The sequence below is a fragment of the Megalobrama amblycephala genome, linkage group LG1, assembly GCF_018812025.1.
Source record: "Megalobrama amblycephala isolate DHTTF-2021 linkage group LG1, ASM1881202v1, whole genome shotgun sequence".
Taxonomy (NCBI): Eukaryota; Metazoa; Chordata; class Actinopteri; order Cypriniformes; family Xenocyprididae; genus Megalobrama; species Megalobrama amblycephala.
Window position 1 is genome coordinate 63,539,679 of NC_063044.1, and position 21,163 is coordinate 63,560,841.

Genomic DNA, 21,163 nt, shown 5'->3' on the forward strand with positions numbered 1-21,163 from the left:
TATATATATATATATATATATATATATATATATATATATATAATTTATTTCAGCAAGTTGCCAAGGCAACATTTATCACTTTCATTTAAGTTGATTACTATAATAATCTAAAACAGAAAAAAAAACTATATTAATAAAACCCATATAGACAAATGAAAATGTCAAAAAAAAAAAAAACTTTAAAAACAAAATGGAAAATATAAAAAAATAATAATCTCAAATAACACTGACAGACACATAGGTTTGTTGTAGCTCTATTTATACACAGTGGGTTTTAAACCCCCTTTTAACAACACAGAACTCTTTAAAACAGGGGAGAGGAGCTCCTAAATGCCTGCATGTGGCATGTTAAACAACAACAACAAAAAACACTGACTCAGTGAGTTATCAATAAATAATCCAAATGACAATAATTTACAATATGTTACAAAAGCAGTAAATACTGGGGTCTGTTATTGTCTATTTACATCTGTGCAAACACATATATGTACACACGCACACACACATACACAGTCGCACATAAGAAAAAGTTTCAGAATCTACCACTTATTGGCTTCATATTCATTCAACAAGAAATATAAATCCTAGTGTTGTGGAAAAAAAGCATAAATTGAAAAGAAGATGTTCAATCTCACTTTTGATGCAACTACACTGCATTTGTGTTATTAGTCATTTTGTTTAGTGTGTTAGATATTCATTCTTTGTAATAATCTCACAAAAAGAAGCCCTTGTCCCTTTTAGTAGTGTGGCATTCACCAATGAAGACATTCAGAGAAAATAAACCAATCAGAATCTGAGGTCTCATAGACGGAGAGTGTGTGCAGACGCACTCTTATGGCTTTAGAGAGTTTTGCACAAATGTGTTGTGTACAATAGAAAGAAGTAACAAAGACAAAAACACATACACGGCTACACTTACAGATGCATGCACATGTACGCACACAAAAGTGAAACGAAGACATCACAGACAGATAGACAGATGAGAAGACTATATTTGTTCAGATATGGCAGGTCTTATTTTTCTGTACATGAGGTTGCGCTGTAAACTGTTTTTTTTTGTTGTTGTTTAAGTGTCCTGGGTGTGGCTCAAAAGACAACAGCCACATAATAATCAACACACACGAACGGCACACTCTCTCTCTTACACACACACACACAAACCCACACACACACACACACACACACACACACACACACACACACACACATATTAGAGCCCAAAGGCTGTTGTGGACCCTGCCAGTCTATTGCACTTCCTACAACTGAACCACACTCTGGTTAACATTCTTCTGTCCAATATGAAAGGGGCATGGCTGCGACAGGCTCCGCCCCTCGCATCAGTCCCCTGGAGGAGGTGGGAGAGTCGGTTCTGTGACAGAGAGCTCCTGCGCAAGGTCATTGAAGCGGGCGATGTAGTCGACGCTGCTCTCGCTCATCATACAGGCTAGCTGGGTATCCACCTATAGCAAAAACACAGCCTATCAGCAAATGTCCAAATGCTTTTTGGGTCTGCAGCTAGGGCTGCATGATTAATCGAATAAAACCGCAATCGGGATATGGCTTAGTGTAATTGTCAAATTGCAGAGGCAACAATTTAATTAATAATTACAGATAATTATTCATATAAAACACTTTGAAAGATGAGGACGGATGACACATTTAATTTGCATATAAATTAATTTCAAACACCCTCACTTCCTGTTTATTTCCAATTTAAGCCAGGATGTGAAAAAACATGAACAGGAACACCTGGTGATTAATGTGCCATATCGAATAACATTAAGCTACCAGACAGCTGTTGGGGACTTTCTGTGTTTCCTCTCACCTCGGCTACATCCGGCAGGCCGCGGGACTGAAAACAATCGTGGGAGTTGCTGTCCAGTAAACTTGGTCCAAGTAAGGCTGTGTTACTCGAAGGGGGCAGGGCTGTCCTTCTTGTCTTATCAGGAGATGCCAGACTTGCTGCAAATCAGGAAAACAAGGATGCGCTTGTCAATAGTGCGGAGACTGATGAGGGTTTGCAGTAAGAACACAGATAGGTGACTGAACATTTTGGATTCATTATGATACCAGCCTCTGGAAATCTCAGTATCAATGCTAAATAGATACCTTAGGCAACATATAAAATTATGAAATTAAACTAGGGTTGCCATCGATTAATTCAATGCTTACCACCAACTAGCATGAGCTCAGAGATCCACTTGGTCAACTGAGGTAAACGCTGCACAATGGTTCACTTTTTACAACATCTGACACATAACGGTAATTAATATGATTAGCCTTTTGTTTGACTATGTTATCAAACAGCTGCTAATAGTGTGTTGCTAATGTTACACAAACCATGTTCAGAGTCAGACAGCTTCTAACAATCAGTATGATTAGAAACACAACTCAGAACGTCAGTGGAGATATAGGCATGTACATTGTAATATACATCATACACCCGCTATATTGCTAAAACCTACCCGATTTTTCATATCAACATAAAAATATTCCAGGATAACCTGGCTTCTCATGACTCCCTTGCTTCAGAGCGCTCATAGTTAATGATATGCTAAAGCCCGCCCGCACTTTTACGTGATTACAAGGTTACAAGGTAGTTTGTGATGTTACAAATGCCAGCGATTTCAAACCATGTTTTTGAAACTGTCTTTAGATCACTGCAGTTTTAAAGAGAAAATACTCAGCAATGGTGTTGACATGAATTTGCACATGGTTTGTCTGAAAGCATGTTAAAAACACCAGATAGACTTATAAACAACATTAAAAACTTGATTTTCGCCACATGGGGACTTTAAGGGTTGGTAAGATTTTTTAAAAGAAGTCTTTTCTGCTCACCAAGTCTGCATTTATTTGATCAAAAATACAGTAAAACAGTAATATTGTCAAATCTTATTACAATTTAACTGTTTTTCTATTTTAATATATTTTAAAATGTCATTTATTCCTGTGAAGGCAAAGCAGAATTTAAAGCATCATTACATGATCCTTCAGAAATCATTCTAATATGCTGATTTGGAAGAAAAAAAATCTTATTATTAAACTGTTGAGTTGCTTAATATTTTTGTGGAAACCAGGAAACATTTTTTCAGGATTATCTGAGAAATCTGAGAAGTTCAACAGAGTAGCATTTATTTGAAATAATCTTTTGTAACATTATCACTTTTGATCAATTAACATTATTAATTAATCAAAATGTGTCTTTGCTGAATAAAAATATTAAATTCTTAAAAAACCTTACTGACAGAAAACTTTTGAATGGTGTGTATATATTAGGGCTGCCCTCAACTAAAGATTTTTCTAGTTCATATAAGCGATTAGTCAACTAATAGCACATGTATATTAATAAGCCATTTAAATCATAATAACGAGCCTTTAATTGCCTATATAATACATTGCCTAATCAGCGCTCAAGTGCACGCATAAAGCTTGCCACAGCACACCAGCAAATGTAAAGATTATGAATGTGTTGTGAAAAGAAACAGCAATGAGACTGTCTAAATATTTTAATAATTTATTGATAATGTTTTCTGTTTTAAGCTGCAGAGATTAAGTTAACAATGTTGACTTGTCATCTCTGCATAGTGCATGTTTCATTTAAAAAAAAAAAAAAAAAACACTTATCTAAGAATATTTGTTTTCCACTTGAAGTGGTTGACAATCGCTTGACATTTCAAGCTTTCAATAGGTATATTTCTCATGTCTGTGAGGCAAGTATACACCGAGTTTTGTTTGACACGCTCAAATTCATTTTATTTTAATTTTATAAGGTGCAACGTTTTCATGTTATTGTGAGATTTCACAAATATAAGTTTCAAATGATGTATGCAATCACTTATGTGTATGACCAACAATGACCGAGTATTTTAAGTAGTTTCTGCTGTTATCAGAAAAAAAAAAAAAAAAGCAAGAGATTGTGCCGGCACCTCCATGTTTTGCAGTAAACGTATGCTATACTTCAGCTTCCGCTATTACTTACACTAATATATATAGGGTACACAAAACAAAACTCTAGTGCAGATGCTAATGGATAGTATGGCAGAGCCACTTAATACGAGGCTGCACATCTTCAGGACTCACAAACGCATTTAGCATCAGTATCAAAAATGGCGACGTCCATAACATCGGGAAGTTTTATCACAATTGACAGGGTGTTATTAAATAACCATAAACAACCAATGCTTAGTAACCGAGTGCAGAGAGTACGTTTGAGCCAAACGCCTCGCAGCTCGAACCCACTGCAGTTCTGGTGTATCTGAGGATGAACGCAAATAATTTCTCACTCTGTCTGAGTAAACTAAACCCGTCATGATTATAGAGTTCACTGTGGCTCTCACGTTATATGATGTGTCAGACAACTAGTTGTCCAGTGCGGTTCCATTCAACGCGGTTTATCGAAAATGCGGTTGCGGGTCCTGAAAATGTGCAGGTGTCAGTTCGGTTATAGAATGGGGTTGTCATGTTTGTAAAAAAACAAAACGCTGTATGAACGCAACTGTCTTAAGTGGCACAGCCATACTAGCCATTAGCATCTGCTCTAGAGTTTTGTTTTGTGTGAAACATGACAGGGGATTAGGGATGAACATAAACAGTGTGTACCTTGACGTGTCGTTCCAGCCCTAGTTTCCTACCGTTACTGGTCTAAATGAAGTCTAAAATAAAAAGCCATTGATAACAGGGTATTGAGACGAGACGTGTTTGATACTTACAGAGTAGGCAGCCGAGACTTGAATCAGTAGAGTCACTGGGGTACCACTGAGGGTCATGTGTGGGGGACGGCATCCAGCTGTCACACGAAGAGGGAAGTAGCTTAGATCTATCACTCCCATTCAGCTTAGGAGGTGAGAGCAATGATCCATCACCTGGGCAAGACACAGAGACCAAAAGTGAGTGAGTAGCCACTGAGACAGACATTCCTCTAATACCCAGGTTCAATACCATAGGTAACAGGTCATACCATAGTGCGAGTTGATGGCGAGCTCAATAATAGAGTCGCTGATTTGAGTTTGCGGCTCTCCAGATGGAAGAGACTCCTCTGGGGGGCCCGGTAGAGAGATATCCAATAGGGAAGCAACACTAGGAGGGGCCAAGAGGGAGTCCCCACCCCCTGGAGATGGTGGAGAGACGCCATTCTGCAGGGATTCCTGCAGACAAAGAGAACAAACAGACCAAGATATGATCAGCTGTGCATCCAAAAGTGAAAGAGGATCTAGGGAGAGGATTATTTCTTACCTCAGAAGGCTCCTGATCAAGTAGATCAGGCTCTAGCTCAGGTGCAGCAGGTGCCGAGTCCATGGCCTCCTCAGACTCCACAATGGCCTTATCTATATTTGGGGCTTCCACTTCCCGACAAGGGCTGCCAGGGATAATACCTGCGGATTTTGCAGCCAGGTCAATTGCACCTGAAAAAAATTCAAGAGAAATTCAAGAGTGTGTAGTTGTGGGATTCGAATGTTCAGTGCATGAATGCATCTTTTATAATTTAGTTTCTAATTTGATTCTTACTGGACAGCTGAGTAGTGGGCGCAGGACTAGCTGTAGTGGACAAAGCTTTTGAGGAAAGCTGGCGGTTGGATGGGGCAAGACGAGCTTGTATTGGACGAAAAGAACCAGTGCCTGACAAAAAGATACACAAAAGATTTTTAAAAAATTGTGGAATTAAGATCAGATCACTCAAAAATACATACATTTCACTGCTTGACTTCAAGTCACTTTTATCATTTAAATCTGACAAACTTGTTTTTAATGAAATTTTTGCTTGAGTTTTTTTTTTTTTAATTTTTTTATAAAATGTCACTTGGTGTGTGTGATGACATTAAAATGTAGCATAAGTGTCCAAATACGTCATGTGCAAATAAAGGTGTGCACAAGTGTTACACATTTGTGCGGGTTTATCACCTGTAGCAGATGAATTGGAGAGAATGGAGAAGGAGCACACATGAGGCGAAGTGTCTCCGGTGGTTCGTGGCAGCAGCGTTCGCTGTGAAAAAAATTTATGTACAAACTATTATTATTCGTAAGTAACAAAAACAACTGAAGAACAGCTCCAAGCCCCACTTCCTATTGGTTTTTCCTTCCATCCGCACTCACCTGAACCACGAGAGGTTTCCTTAGTGGACGGCCTCTCCCTATTTTCCGCTGCTTTGAAAATATATCTGACTGAAGACAAAATAAAGCATAATTAGTGGAAAAAGGCTGTTGATGGAAACAGACAAAAGTGTTGCTGATTAAGAAATTATATTTTCCCCCAGAAAATAAATAATCTAAATCATCCATGAAATATGTATAGCATGTACACTATGGTTCAAAAGTTTGGGGTCAGTACATTTAAAAAAAAAAAAAAAAAAAAATTAATAAATTAATTTACATTAATAATTTATTCACCAATGGGGCCTTAAATTGATCAAAAATGACATTTTTACATTGTTACAAAAAATAATATTTCAAATAAACGCTGTTCTGTTTAATCTATTCAACAATCCTGAAAGAAATGTATCAGTTTCCACAAAATTATAACAAATATTATGTTTGCAAAATTGATAATAACTGTTTCTCGATCACCAAATCATCAGCATATTAGAATGGAAGGATCATGTGACACTGAAGACTAGAGTAATGATGCTAAAAATGCAAAAATGCTGCATTTAAAAATATATTTAAATAAAAAAAAGTTCCTTTTAATTGTAATAATATTTCACAATATTATTTATATACATGATTTGTCCAAATGAAAACTTTTTTGAAATGCATTTCATTATTATATTTAAATATAAAAAGGCTTGTCCAACATGTCCTATCACTTTCTAGAAACACTGACACTACTCACACTGATGGAGTCCAGTTGCTGGCGAAAGGCTAGCTCCGCCTCCTTATTAGGAGAGAACATCCGCAACTGGCGGGAGCTGTTAGGAGGCAGGGTCGTCGGGACAGCAAACCCTTCACTGTCACCTCCTGAGGCCAGCAGAGAACGCGGCAGGTTCCTTCCACCTGCGGAGAACACATCTATTTAAATTTCAGCTGGTCAAATTGATACAGAGCAGGAGCACTGCAATGCCATTGTCACAATATTGATAGAATATGATTTTTTTTTTTTTTCCCAAGAAGAAATGATATGAAACTTCAGGTTTTTCCCAGATGTTACCTGTTGCTGGTCTATTGATGTGGGAACTATAAACTCACTTAATATACTCACTTTAAATGTAAAATGTTTAAGTATTTAAATTCTTTCTTCTCTACAAGTTTAATGTGCAACTTTAAGTAAACCATTTGTAGAATGATTTCTCTAAAACTTTAATATGAGAGCAAGGTGAACACCTGTTTAACCAGTGCTATGGGTTTGGGGCAAAACTATCTGCCAAACAAAGGCAAATAGGGGCAAACGTTTTAGGGGCCGTTCACACAGAACGTGTTTTTCTATTCCAATGCGCTACTTTCCCATTGTTTTTCTATGTAAACGCGCTTGACGGACGTGCATGACCGTTACGCTCGTGTCTCGCGTCTTTTGCAGCGCCGCTCATCAATGTCAGTTCCAAAACAGTGGACCAATCAGAAGAACTTGGAGGCGGGGCAAGCATTGCGAGTTGGCATGACAACTGTTTTATATAATGGCAACATGGCGGAGGCGGCGCTCATTATTATCTTATTTTCTTTTTTTCCCATGTCAAAACTTGTATCTGTAAATTCTGCAGTTTGCCTATTTCTATTATTTCCGTTATTGTCGTTATTGCATCACATCTCAAAGGCGCGTCTCGAGACTTTTTAAAACGCGTTTTTAGACGCAAAGACGCGTTTTGTGTGAACGGCCCCTTAGAAAACATAATTATTTCTACAATTCCAGATTGCAGAAATGACACATCTCAACTTAAAAAAAAGAAACAATTTTATCTACGTGTACCTGTGATGACTGCATTATTCAGAAAGATTTTGGAGCGTGCCGCATGTTGCTGTCGCCCCCAGCTAGGACTGCGGGTCGCCCCAGCTGCAGTTCTGCCTGGAGGAGTCACAGATGATTCCTCTTGACCTGATTTCAATGGTGAAGTGCCCACTGAACACACCTCTGGAGTCTAGGAGAGCGAAAATAATAAATAAATATTATTATAATAAAATGAAAACACTTTTTGTAAATTAATCTAAAACATACTGCAGTTTTTTAAATAACAAATATTGTTTTAAATATAAATAAATACATGTAAATACAATAAATATATACATACACAGAATCACAGAAGAACAACTTCTGAGGAAGAATTAGTGCTAACTGGTCTTATATTTATTTATATAAACAGTATTCATTTGCAATTTCTAGCAGATGCTTGTTTTGTGGATTTTTATAGTGGGTTTGTGTGAATGTTGAGGTGAAAAGGTCAAGTCTAAGGGTAGGGACACACCAAACCGACGCCAAAGAACTAGCACTGATAAAAGCCGACTGTGTTGTCACCTCGCGTCAGGGCAAAAAAACTGCACGTGAACACACCGAGAGAACTACAGCCGACTGTCAGCCAGCACGTGCGTTCTGCTCCTGCGTGTAAGGAGACCGCTGTCTATTTTTTCATACATATTCATCTATATTTGTAATTGAGAAAGGGTGACCAGCACTGCAGGCTGCAGATACACAAACCGTAAACAAAGCAGCACGTGCTTACTGTTCTGAATATCATTCATGCTGATCACTTTCTATATTCCACTCGGCTCATGTTAATATTAAACATTCGCCCAGGAACACGATACAGCCTTCTGTCTGCACTGCCTTGACTGTTTGCCCACCGTTTTGCATTTATTCTCGTGCTTCGACTTGTTCACTAAACTGAACAGCCAATCAGAGTTCTCTCTCTCGCCCGACACAGATTCTACATGTTGAATCTGCCCCAAAAAAATGACGGTGTCCAACTAGAGCCACCGGGAAAACATAGTCGGTCGGTGCTTAAAAACGGTCTGACATTGCCCGATGGCCGATCGTCAGCTTGGTGTGTCAGGCTTAAGGTTTAAAAGAGAAAAAAAACAGACTCACTGGTTTGGGGTTGACCTCTGATGACACGAGTCTCAGGAGACACCGAAGCACACTTTGAGTGCTGGGTAGGGCTGAGGGGTGGGGCTTAGGTTGCCATTCATACTCCAGCTGTAGTTTCCCAGGCTTACCCAGCATGAGGTAGAGTTCTGCCAGTGTCACATTCTCAGAGCCCTGTGAGCTCCAACCTTCTTCTCGGATTTGTTGAGGAGATCGTTCCGTCCCGACCACTTCCTCGCCACGCCCTTGAGGCTCTGACTGTGGCGGTGCTTTTTCTGATGCAACTCCACCAACTGTTCCAGGCTCCTCAATCTGGCCCTCTATAAGGGTGGAGTCTCCCTGAGTGACAGTCTCTTTGTCCCGGCCACTAGCCTCAGTCTGAGTCTGACTCACTGCCTCTTGCTCCACAGTCCCCGCCACATTTCCCTCCTGTCCAATGGGGAGTGGTGGATTGATGGTTGGACTGACTGGAGAGGTAGTGTTCAGGGTGGGGTTTACAATGGTCTCCAATGCTGGAGCTGAAGTGCCACTATCAGAGGCTTCAACAGGATGCCCGTCGCTTCTTTTTGGGTCTCCTCCCATCAGGCCAGACTTGCCTGATTTTCCTCTAGCAGGCTGAATTCCCAGAATATGAGCTGCAGGCAAGTCCCTAATACCCGTCCGGCCACGACCACTCTCCTGCCAGTGTACCGTGCAGGAAGCCTTGGAGTGCACAACACGAGCCACACCTGGCAACGTAGTAACTGTGCTGTTCTCTGCTGGAAATAAGAACAGGTCCTCCGACTCGCTAGACTGGGCCAGGCCGTCTAGAGCTTCTCGTTCCGCTAGACTCTTACGCTACGCGTGACAAGTTAAGGAGAATTACTGTTATAAGACACATAGGGATGGATACTGACTGTAGCATGGAGATCTCTGACAAATTTCCCAAACAAAGCAACCAAATCTATCGCAAATGTATTTCATAAAACAGAGGAAGGAAGAAGGAAGGAAATTAAGCTCTTGACTGTGCATGCTGAGACATCTGACCGAGATCTGAGTGGAAGGATACAATTCGTTGATCGTGGACGGCCCACTTTTGCTTCAGGAATTCAATGAGAGTGGAGACCTTCCGGTGCAACTCGACGACCATCCTACAAACAAAACACAGGCATGGGTAAATTTTTTTTGTAACTTTAATGTCACAATGAAACTGAAGTATCATATCGACAGGTTTTTTTCCCGTACATCAGAGTGTAACGTATTATCAGAAAAAGTGGTTCTTGGTTCTATGTATCGGTTGATGACTGTATTTGCTGAATGGAAGCAAATGAATGCAAGCTTGGAGGGGTGGGTTTAAGTGGACAAAATGATTGGAGAAGTCTAGCAGATGTCACCAGAAAGAAATCTGATGTTTCGCCAGCAGAACAACTTATGATATTTTTATTAAAAATTGTACGGTCAAAAAAATTAAACATGCATGGATGAACTGCTCACAATAAGATCAATAGCATGCATTTAAAAAAATGGAAGTCAATATGAAATCAAAATGCATTTTCTTGACTCCAAAACTAAAAATGAAGCAAAAAATAATTTAACAAAAAATAATGTTACAAAATTTCACTTGAAAATCCGAATAAAAAAATAAAAAATTATATCTAATATCTAATATAAATTATTCAAGCATGCTTTAACAATCCAATCAATTCCCAGATTACAGAAGTAAAAGCATTTTATGTTGTCTTTAAATTTCAAAATAATACAACTTTTGCAATAAGCAATGAAATAAGCCAAGTGAAGATAAGATTTAAAACAGGTGGATCAGTGGAGTATGCACGAAAGGTCACGAGTGTGCATTAGTGAAGCTAACCTGAGCCGAGGATTGTGGGCTAGACTCTGAACCCGAGTCCAGGAGTGGTTGCTCCGGGGTTGAAGTTCGACGGCCACCTTCAAGGGTAAACGCACAGGCTTCTGATCCTCCTCATCACTCACACCTGAAACAGAGAATGAAAAGAAGAAAACTATGAAGCCTACAACACCTTCTCCATGATTCTGATGGTGGCCTAAATCTGCATTAACCGCGCATTTCCAATCAGTCCCACAGCCTGAAACCATGGAAACAATGAAAAATCACTCCTCCTACACCCTGGAGAGCAGCCATGGCACACTCATCCGTTGTCCCGGTCCACCTAAATACCCATAGTGCTCCATTTTCTCAGCTTTCTTTTGTTACCCCCTATTCAATCTGTTTAACTCATTAACTAAATCAATCTTTTAAGAGTGTTTCTTTTTCTCTCTCTCACACACACCATCTGGATCGCAGAGTTTCTTCAGCGCGCGGCACATGGGAGCTTTGATCCTCAGGTTTCTGCCTTTGGAGCGCACTGTGGTGGCCCTGAAACAAAACACACACAAAAAAAATAATAGATGTACCCCAATATGATCACAACCTATAAAGATGTACAGTAGATGCTCCAATTAGATATGACCTTAATCATCACTACTGTGTATTATTGAAATTTATTTTTCTCACACACACACACGCACACTTACCCCTGTTGGATAAGCTCATTTAGTTTGGCCACATTTTTGTCATCCATCACTAGAAGGAACAGGAAGACAAAATACATTCAATATGTTCCATTGTGCAACCACTTAAAATGTCCCCCCTTGATCTAGAAAACCAATTGACTGATATACTTACAGCCTCCGACCTTCTTCCTGAGTTCAGCATAACAGATGAGGCCATAGAGCTCCTGAGAGGACTTTTTCAGGACACGCGAATACACTGAGAAAGACGGACAAAAGGAAGCAATAGAATGGGAGAAAGAAGAACATGAAATTGAGACAGTCAGATCAAAAATACAGTATAAAAAATGTAATATTATAACAATTTAAAATAACTGTTTTCTATTTCAATCTATTTTATTTATTCCTGTGATGGCAAAGCTGAATTTTCAGCAAATATAGAAGTGTATATTATATTGCACATTTTATATATTATATATATATATATATATATATATATAAATGTGAAATATAGAAGTAGAGTTTAATGTTGTTTATAATACATGTATATATGCTAAACATGTATGCTTCAAATCAGAATAAGGATACAATATATAATCATTAACATGCAAGCAAATGTGGATACTGTGGGCAAACTCATTATTTGATAATTCCTTAAATGACAAAAACCAGGCGATGTGCCAGCCGAGAAGATTAAACATCAAAGATGAAGGTGACAGAATGAATTTAAATTGAATGCCAGGTACATCTTTGTTGTGCCAAGTTGACTGATGGACAAACAAATTATGTGTGACCCAAGGGGAAACAAAACCCAATGTGAGCCATGTGTTCTGAAAATTGCTGGAAAATAATACAGCTAACTTGAAGAGGCATTTGGAGGTGCACTATCCTGGAATTCATGCTAAGAAAATGAAGGTTCAGTTGGCATGGTAGTCAACAGATGATCTGAAAAAATGGCTACGCTACTGTTGAGTTTAGAAAAAAGGCAGACTATTTAAATTGGCACTTTTTTGTTCCTGGCATTTGTTACCCATGCAAGCATTACCTTGACATTGAAGCAGTAAAGCTTAGCTAATACTATCACAATTACCATGGAGGAATTACCACTAAATAGCAATATACAATTTTATAAGTAAGTTTGTTGCTTATACACTAAGTTTCAGGAATGACAACAACATTTAAATACAGGAGTGAATCCCCTAAATTATTGTTACATGTATGTACGGGACACAACTCTCTTGAAACTCAGATGATTGACAGCTTGGAAACCATAGCAACGTTCTGGCATCTCGTGTGTTTGGGGTCCATTATTGTCACCAAATTAATATTACAGCAACAAAATACTCATTTTCAGCAATTGTAACCGAAGCAGAGTGCACAGATTGCAGTGTTGCCATGTTCACTTATTTCAAGAGTTTTTGAGCTTGTTTTTGAGCTTGTTGTTGCTCGGCTCATAAAGTGAATGAGTTTACAGAGTTATTAAAGTGAGCATACACAGGTCGCAAAATTTTAGTCTTACTTTCAGCATAAACCATTTGGATTTATTCCAGTTTATCACGGGCTTGTTCTTTGCCGTTTTTCTAGAAAGATCTGGCAACACTCAGTGATTATGCTACTTTCCCTGTTATGTCTAGCACTGCACATACAGAAAAGAGAAACATCTCTGATGTATGTTAAAAACGTCATTAACAACAAGTTGTTCAGTTTGGTTTCGTACACACCGTGTAAATATTTCTGTAAATGTGGTCGTCACTATCTGTATTTTTAATGCGGTTGTAGTATGTGGTTTTCATTCCCATAAATTGCTGAACTGTGTGTACAGAACAGGATTAAGCACTAAAAGGTGAACTGACAACCGAATTTAGTTGCAGTGTGTATGTGGCCAATAATCCCAAGCGTTTGAATGGTAGTGTGTATATTTAGGAACTAATCTTGACAACTAACCATCTGGTGAGAAGCTGGACAGGGGACGCCTCTCGACAAAACAATATCCTCCTATCAAACAAATGACTCCACTGTGGTCTGTAAATGTCATACAATATTTAAACTGTGCGTTTGTCATTCTTACCATTGGTGAAATCGATGTGTTTAGAGATTTTGTGCCAGGTCCTGTAGTAGAAATGGCGCACCTGCTCCTTGTTCTTCACCATACTTGCCGGTTTACCCTTCTTCTTATATTTAAGAGCAATATTGTTCTGAATAGCCTCAAAATCCTTCCCATGCTATAAGAGGACAGGAGAGAAAATGACAAACAGTTATCCATAGCTGGAGATTTAAATAAAATACAAAGATATGAATCTTCCAGGTACATGACAAATTAAAATGTAGTAAGAAATAAATATAAGACATCACAGACGTCAACTCTACCTTTAGAGATGACATGTAAATAAATTAAACCTATTAGGACAGTAAAAATTTCAGTCTGTCCCTTGCAAGTAAAGGAGGGATGGAAACTTTCATAATGGAACTGATTCAGGAATTCTGAAAATTCTATTGTCCCATATGATGAACTAATTGAGTTTTTTTTTCAAAACACCATTGAAAATAAAAACCCTACAATTTACTTAACCTCCAGAGTGCAACCAAGAGCTTTCAGTGAGTTTTATTATCATTAAAGCTGACAAATCACCTCATAAAGTCCTTCAAAGAAACTGTTCTTGTCCTCAGTACTCCATGACTCCCACTGTCTGCGCACTCGTTTCTGACTCCCCCCTTCCTCCTTCTCTGCAGGACCCTGGCCCTTTGGGGCCGATTTGGATGCCCCACCTGCCCCAGAGCCAGCTGAACCTGCAGCGGCTGGCAGACACACAGAGGGACCTGCTTCTGCACCTGAGAACGAGAGGGGAAAAGAAAGAAGGTTAGTATGTCAGTTCTAACACATGCTGTAATTCTTGCAGAGAAAAGCTTTGCAACAAGTCCAAGATCAAAAAGTACTTGTAAGTATGTATAAATACAACAACACTAAACAAACTGTCACTTATATACAAAATATATCAATAGAGATTGCTAAAATGAGCTAGCTTAATTTGGACGGCTGTACAACAGATTTCCTCAAATTTACTCAGATCACTTTGGACAGTTAAGTTTATTTTTGGCTTAACACAACAGATTTACAAAACCAAAGAAACAGTTCCTCTCTTTTAAAAATCAAAGAACCACCTCAAACCAATAAAAATTAATATTCAAATAATAGCATAATGTCAGACTGAGTCCTAATGGAAAAATATTCTTTTTCTATTCGTAGTTTGGAAGGCCACACAGATTATTAATCTATTTCAAGCTTTGTATGCGCCGTGATAATGTGGGTGTATATGTCAGCAGGAGTGTATGTGCATGTCAGGAAGTATGCGTGGAGTCCCGACTCCCTCGAAGGGCGTCTAGACCTGCTACTCAGTGCACTGATCCAAAAACAACACGTGGGGAACTGGAGATGCCAATAACTCTCTCCACTTACACACAAGAGCATGCAATGACAGCACCCCAGAATACATTACAGCCTGCAAGGCTATTGTCTACATTTAATATAAACACTGACTCCCTTATAACCCCTGCGTACATTGAAATCAGATCATTCAGATTCCTAATTACAAGAGTGATCTTCTCCTGATCAGATGCACAGCTGGCTGCTGCATCAGAATTAAACTCCTAACAGTGATGTGTCACCTGCTGAATGACAGCTCATTGACATGAAAATAAATATATAAATATTGAGTCTGCTAATTTGAAATAGTGCACTGACGCTTATTAAGTCATTTAATATGGTTACAAACATCCAAAACATCCCAGAGCAGAGATTTAAGAGGCTTCGGTTTGAGTAGTTTGTCAAGTCACTCTCACTCCAGAAAGCGAGAGAGCTTCCCCGCGTTACGTCAAATAAAAAGCAGCCCACAAACTCACAAATCCTTATGCAAATGCCTTAAAACACGACCAAAAGTGAGATAAAAGTACAGAGATTGGGTTCACTGACAGGTGAGCACTGGACACACGTCGTGATGGCCACTCACCTTTCGCTTTCGCACCGCCGTGACCGTTCAGCGCCGGGGACGAGGCATCTTTCCGTATCCGTTTGCTCGGAGGTCGCACGCTGGAGCGAAGAAAATGATGCTGGTCCTGGTTGTTCGGGGCGGCCAGGACCGGGGAAAGGGCTGTCGGGTTCACCTGGACTCCGGGTGGACTTGATGTTTGGGTGGAAAGAGTCGGAGCCAAACCGGGGCTGGCCGTGCTTGATGGATTAAGTGTTTCCTCTCCGACTCTCTTTGTACTCGTCTCCTCGCTCGCCTGATCTGCGCTCTCTCCATCCTCGCCTCCTTCGGGCTTTCGGTCCGGTTTGTTCGGCCCCTCAACTCCCGAACCGCCCCCTTGGCCCACTGTCATCCTGCGCAAACACAAACGAAGCACATTCGTAAACATTTTCCGCGACTCAAAACAACGATCAACTTGGAAAGACGACATTCTGCTCAACTCAACATGGCCGCCGCTGTTTGTTTCAAATCCCCTCTCACCGTCCCGACAAATCGCATCGAAAAATAGCCATTCGCTTATTCACGAATGTGACCAAAAACACAGATTCTGCTTTCACCCCAGCCTCCCTTTTGTGCAGTTTCGCGTGACTCGAGTTGCAAGCTGCCCTTTATTTAGCTTGAAATTCAAGCGCGAGCGCCTACACTTTAGCGCCCTGCAGAAACGACAGACGACAACGCAAATCTTTCGCGCATTCGACCTCTATCTAAAGTGCTTGTTTCTCAAGCACTCTTACCCATTCTCGAGCTCTTCGGAAGCAGACGGCGTCTTCTTTCTCTTCACCATGAGTTCGAAGATTTTCGAGACCAAAACTTGACGGATTTGAACATATTCAAAGCGCAAACGAGGTCAGGCAAAGTCGTCCTCTCCTGGCTGCTGCTCCTACTGGGGTTCAACTCCGCGCAGCGCAACTGGGAGCTCTCGTAGCCACAGCAACTCTGACTCATAAACTCACTAGTTTTATCACAACAACAAACACCTGTCATTTAGCATATGTTTGTGATAAAACAACACACGATGACGCTAACTTTGAATCTGACTGCTCACCGGATCTGCTTTTGAGGCATTTCGGTCAATACAAACCAATGCACGCGCACACAGCCACTATTCTCTCTCTGGACTTTGCTTACACTATCTACGTCACCATAACTAACAGAGCAGAAGCTGATTTATTATTAACATTTTAATTTTGCTCAGTGACACCCACAGTCCCAGTTTATCCCAATATAAAATGGCTACAGTGCTCGTTGATTTCATCATCTCAACAACAAGCAGGACAGACTTGATAGAGCACATATAGATCACGAGAGGGGGTGTGGTATGGTGCTTTGCATAAACAGCAATAAATTAAACATTAAACACCCGCAATAGCACATATAACAGTGACTTCTTCTCGAATCTTTCATCTTTACCGTTTAGTTCTGTTTTGTTTTGTTTTAAATAAAACGTTTGCACTAGTAGCTTGACAATGTTTTGCTTGATTAGGGTGTGTCTTTAGTTCATAAGAGCTTAAAAACTTTTGACATAACAGACTTTGTCAAACAGGTCAAATATTAAAACACCTTATCCTTGATAATTGTGGATGTTTGTGCATGTTTAGATGTTAGAGGCCCGTTTCTTCCCATTATATTAGAAACATTATTGCAGCCAAGGCTGATAACTCTATATAGTGGGTGCAAACAACTTTTAGCTTGATTTATCCCATGAATTACATCATCATAATGTCTTTATGAAATAAGATACAGCTAGGCTAGGCAATGTCGACCTCAGCTGCTCAACCACTGCTACCAACAGCTGCAGCTGTCAATGCCCCAGTGTCCAGTCCAGTTTGAATGAAGCAAAATACTTTTATTTTCCCCCTTTGAGCATTCAGTTAAGACATGTAGATGTTTGAACAAGTATAAAACTAAACTAGTTTGCCTGGGAAGAAGCCCATATGACTGAGTACCAAGAGTGACAGGTACAAATAAACAATCTGAAATACATTGTTAACTTTTGCACAATTGTAAATACTATAAATCCAGGTGATTTAGCTATCAAAATATGTATTTGGGGGGCTTACAATAAGAGGCTGTTAGTCTGATTACACCATTAACGAATTGCAACAACTGACACCTAACCAGCAGCACATTCATTGACAAAGTTGCTCCGCTAACTTGCTAGCTAAACAGTTACCGTTTCGTTTGCGGTAAAGTCGTGTAATTAGCTCAGACATGTAATCAATAATGTCGTATTGACAAAAATCGATTTTACAAGTCCTATACCTGTTTAGGAGATGCCTTGTTGGCCTTGAGAAACTCCACGGTATCCAGAAAGACCAAGCAGAGGGGTAGCAGGAGAACCACTGAGAAGTGCATCCCTTCCTGTTTTCCTCTGCTGTCAGGCACGCCTACCACAACTCAAAAACAAATCCCCTGATTGGTCAATGTGATGCGCATCGACGCGTTCGTAAAATGATTGACGGAGGAGTTGATCCAATCAATCATGGAAGAACAGAGGGGGCGTTTTTTCAAAGCAGCCAATCAAAACGCACGTTCAACCTGCGTCATTTCATTCATCTCGCAAATGTTTTAAAATAACGGTCCCACCCAAAATGAACAAAGACCGATAGAGACACTCAAGGGAAACATGCGGGAATCAGTTATTATTGTTAGCGAAAGTCAATGTGATTTAATATTCTATATTTTATTTCATTTTTTAATATTCCATATTTTAATTGTTATGCTCAGAACTAAATTTTATGCTCGGTACAATATATCATAACAATATAACTTAAAAGCACTGAAAATATATATATATAAGTGTGTATATATATATATATATATATATATATATATATATATATATATATATATATTTTTTTTATTATTATTTATTTATTTTTTAGAAATGTTAGAACTGATCATCATAATAGAATTTCCAGAAATCATACAGTAAAAAAAAATTTTGTTTGGTAAATTTATACCTACAAATTACTACAATGTACTATAATAAAAAAGATCACATATGCCTTATTTTCAATACCCTTGTCATAATTTGTCATAACACAAATTAATATAATTTATATGTGATGTGATCTGCGAAAACCCATCACATGGTGAACTTTTACCTATCACATGTTTCAGTACCATAATTCGAGCCCTTTCCAAATCTGTTTTTACTTCTTTCATAGCTTGTTTGAAACAAAAGTTATGGTTATCTGAAGTCGGCTGATCGCTCTGATTTTCTTTTTTTCTTTCTTTCTTTCTTTCTTTCTTTCTTTCTTTCTTTCTTTCTTTCTTTCTTTCTTTTTAAAATCTGTTTATTGAACTTTTACAATAATAACAGGATACAGATAAAGGAGAATCATGAAAAAATATTTTCCAACCCCACCCCACCCCCCAGAGGAAAAAATAAATAAATAAATCATAATTTAAAAAATATATGTTTAAGAAATGAATTAAAAAAATAAATAACATTTAAAATGTAATAAATAAATAAATAAATAAATAAATAATAATTTAAAAAGTAATTAAACAAACTAAATAAAACAAAAAATAGAAGAAAAAACCCTCAATACATATTGCAATACAAAAAATGTCAAGAATAATGTCTAATCGCTCTGATTTTCAGGACTGGAATTTTGGGAAAAACAGGTTTAAATAACTGTCAGCCCTTTTTTCACATAGACATGATAATGCACTATCCAAATATAAATGGTTGTAATTCAAGAATGCTTTGGAATATAGACCTAAGGTTGGTCTAGTTTTAAGTTTATGAAAAGGTAAAAATATAATTGTTTATTTATAATAATATATTACAAAGCATGTTTTACTCTTAAACTGCAAGAAAATAAAAGCCAAAAATGTTTTTTTTTTTTATTTATTTATTTTTTTTTTTAAAGCCAAAAATGTCAACATAGCAAGTTTTAGGTTGATACATTTCAAAAATGTAGCCTGACGTGGTCATACTCAATTCTAGTCAGAATATGAGTCTGATACTGCTCCATTGGGCTTTGATTATGGGGGCGTATTTCAACCGATCCAGGAAAGACCTCAATTGGATAGACCTACAACCAATCAGAGCTACAGAGTAAGTGACGTATGTTGAGCGACGCATAGTTGTCAACAGAACTCTTCTTAGCGACCATCGGGGCCAGCTGATAAATCAAACTTTTGCCGAATCCCGTAGGAAGGACGGCAAAGACATCTTTCCCATCGACAAATGCCTTGATCGCGGTCCTCTGTTCCTCTTTTAAAATTAATGCGCTGTCGATATCTTCTATAACGGACGCGATGGCGGAATCTACACATCTCAGTTCTTCAACAACAGCCATCATTGTTGTAAACTAATTGACCTTTCGCAAAGACTCGCCCCCTTAGTTACTGTTGCTTTGTCCGACAAGCCGTGGCGCTGTCACGCCACACAGAGTGGAGCAAAGAGGAAACTGACAACACATCGACAGACGAGACAGAGCTGGTTACTTATGATATTAAACAAAGTCCCAGCTTTCAAACTGTGTAGTTATTTAAAAAATTCAAACAATAAAAACCGTTTTGTGGCTCTTTAATGTGTTGTGACCATGATCGTGACAGATTGCTGTAGCGCCTCAGCTCAAGAGGCTCGTGAACCGATCATCTCTTCCTACTAGTCCATTTATAGCATCAAATAAACATGAATGAACATGAGAATGAATGTTGTTTCAAACGCGGAAAGACGTCAGTATGCACAATTTTTCAAGTTTAACTCCACCGATGTTAATCTTCTAACTCCTGACTGCTTTGACGGACAAAATGGCGGATGCGGCGTTCTGATTGGTTAGATCGCTTGTCAATCAAACTCCCCAAGCGTTCTCTGATGACGTGGGCGGTTACGTAACCGCAGATAGCCTGTCCATCATCGATTAAAGCCCGCCCTGGCAATTTGATTGGCTCGGCCTTCTGGGAGCCGAGCATAATTAAGGTGCGTTCACGTGGCCTCGTAATTCCTGTAGTTACGAGATTCTAGCTTGTAAAAAGCATTCACGTCCTCGTAGAGATCGTAATTACAGTTTGTAAGCTGGGAGTTTTCTGAAAGCTCCCAGATATACCACGTGGCCGCGCTGTACCACCTGACAGCTGTAGATTCATTTAGGCGTTGACAGTGCTGCCATGGAAACGCATAATTCCCAGTTCAAGGACCAAAAGGACGTGAACAGCTCCGAATATAACGTCACGTGTTGTCATTTCAAGATTCCGGTAAATACGAGGTGACGTGAACGCAGCTTTACTCCACAATGGATCGAGTCCAGACCGAACTTCCCGTCCAAAAAATGTTGTGGGCGGGGTTCGGGCTGGCACCCAGGCTATCAAAAATGAGCATTCAGTAAGATTTTGTTTGGGCGCAGTACCAAACTTTTTCACTAGATGAAGTGAAGTGAAGTGAAGTGAAGTGAAGTGACATGTGGCCAAGTATGGTGACCCATACTCGGAATTTGTGCTCTGCATTTAACCCATCCAAGTGCACACACACAGCAGTGAACACACACACCGTGGACACACACCCAGAGCAGTGGGCAGCCATTGCTGCGGCGCCCGGGGAGCAGTAGGGGGTACGGTGCCTTGCTCAAGGGTCTCACCTCAGTCGTGGTATTGAGGGTGGAGAGAGCGCTGGATA

The 21,163-nt window shown here is 39.3% G+C and overlaps 1 protein-coding gene across 3 annotated transcripts; it reads right to left on the minus strand.

The window, feature by feature from the left end:
- Positions 1 to 242: 242 nt before the first annotated feature.
- cramp1 (cramped chromatin regulator homolog 1) lies at positions 243 to 17,933 on the minus strand. Of its 3 annotated transcripts, XM_048208673.1 has the most exons (21): positions 16,577 to 16,802; positions 16,266 to 16,483; positions 15,514 to 15,884; positions 14,139 to 14,338; positions 13,578 to 13,731; positions 11,685 to 11,768; positions 11,534 to 11,582; positions 11,290 to 11,375; positions 10,851 to 10,974; positions 10,053 to 10,134; positions 9,008 to 9,841; positions 7,895 to 8,063; positions 6,827 to 6,987; positions 6,091 to 6,159; positions 5,899 to 5,980; positions 5,506 to 5,616; positions 5,233 to 5,402; positions 4,958 to 5,144; positions 4,710 to 4,862; positions 1,826 to 1,962; positions 243 to 1,460 (listed from the first exon to the last, which is right to left on the minus strand). In XM_048208673.1, the coding sequence occupies exons 2-21, from the start codon at positions 16,313 to 16,315 to the stop codon at positions 1,338 to 1,340; spliced, it is 3,396 nt and encodes a 1,131-aa protein (XP_048064630.1). In that variant the 5' UTR covers positions 16,316 to 16,483; positions 16,577 to 16,802; the 3' UTR covers positions 243 to 1,337. The 3 variants fall into 3 exon arrangements, with proteins under 3 accessions (XP_048064630.1, XP_048064631.1, XP_048064632.1); XM_048208674.1 differs by lacking the exons at positions 16,266 to 16,483; positions 16,577 to 16,802 and adding an exon at positions 17,794 to 17,933; XM_048208675.1 differs by lacking the exons at positions 16,266 to 16,483; positions 16,577 to 16,802 and adding an exon at positions 15,972 to 16,249.
- Between the last annotated feature and the right edge of the window lie 3,230 nt (positions 17,934 to 21,163).

Coding starts and splice junctions, on each gene's coding strand:
- cramp1 (XM_048208673.1), bottom strand. CDS start 16,315: ATGGTGAAGAGAAAGAAGACGCCGTCTGCTTCCGAAGAGCTCGAGAAT. Junction 6,988..7,894: donor GAATAATGCAGTCATCACAG/GTACACGTAGAT, acceptor TGTTCTCCGCAG/GTGGAAGGAACCTGCCGCGT. Junction 5,617..5,898: donor CTCCAATTCATCTGCTACAG/GTGATAAACCCG, acceptor TCTTTTTGTCAG/GCACTGGTTCTTTTCGTCCA.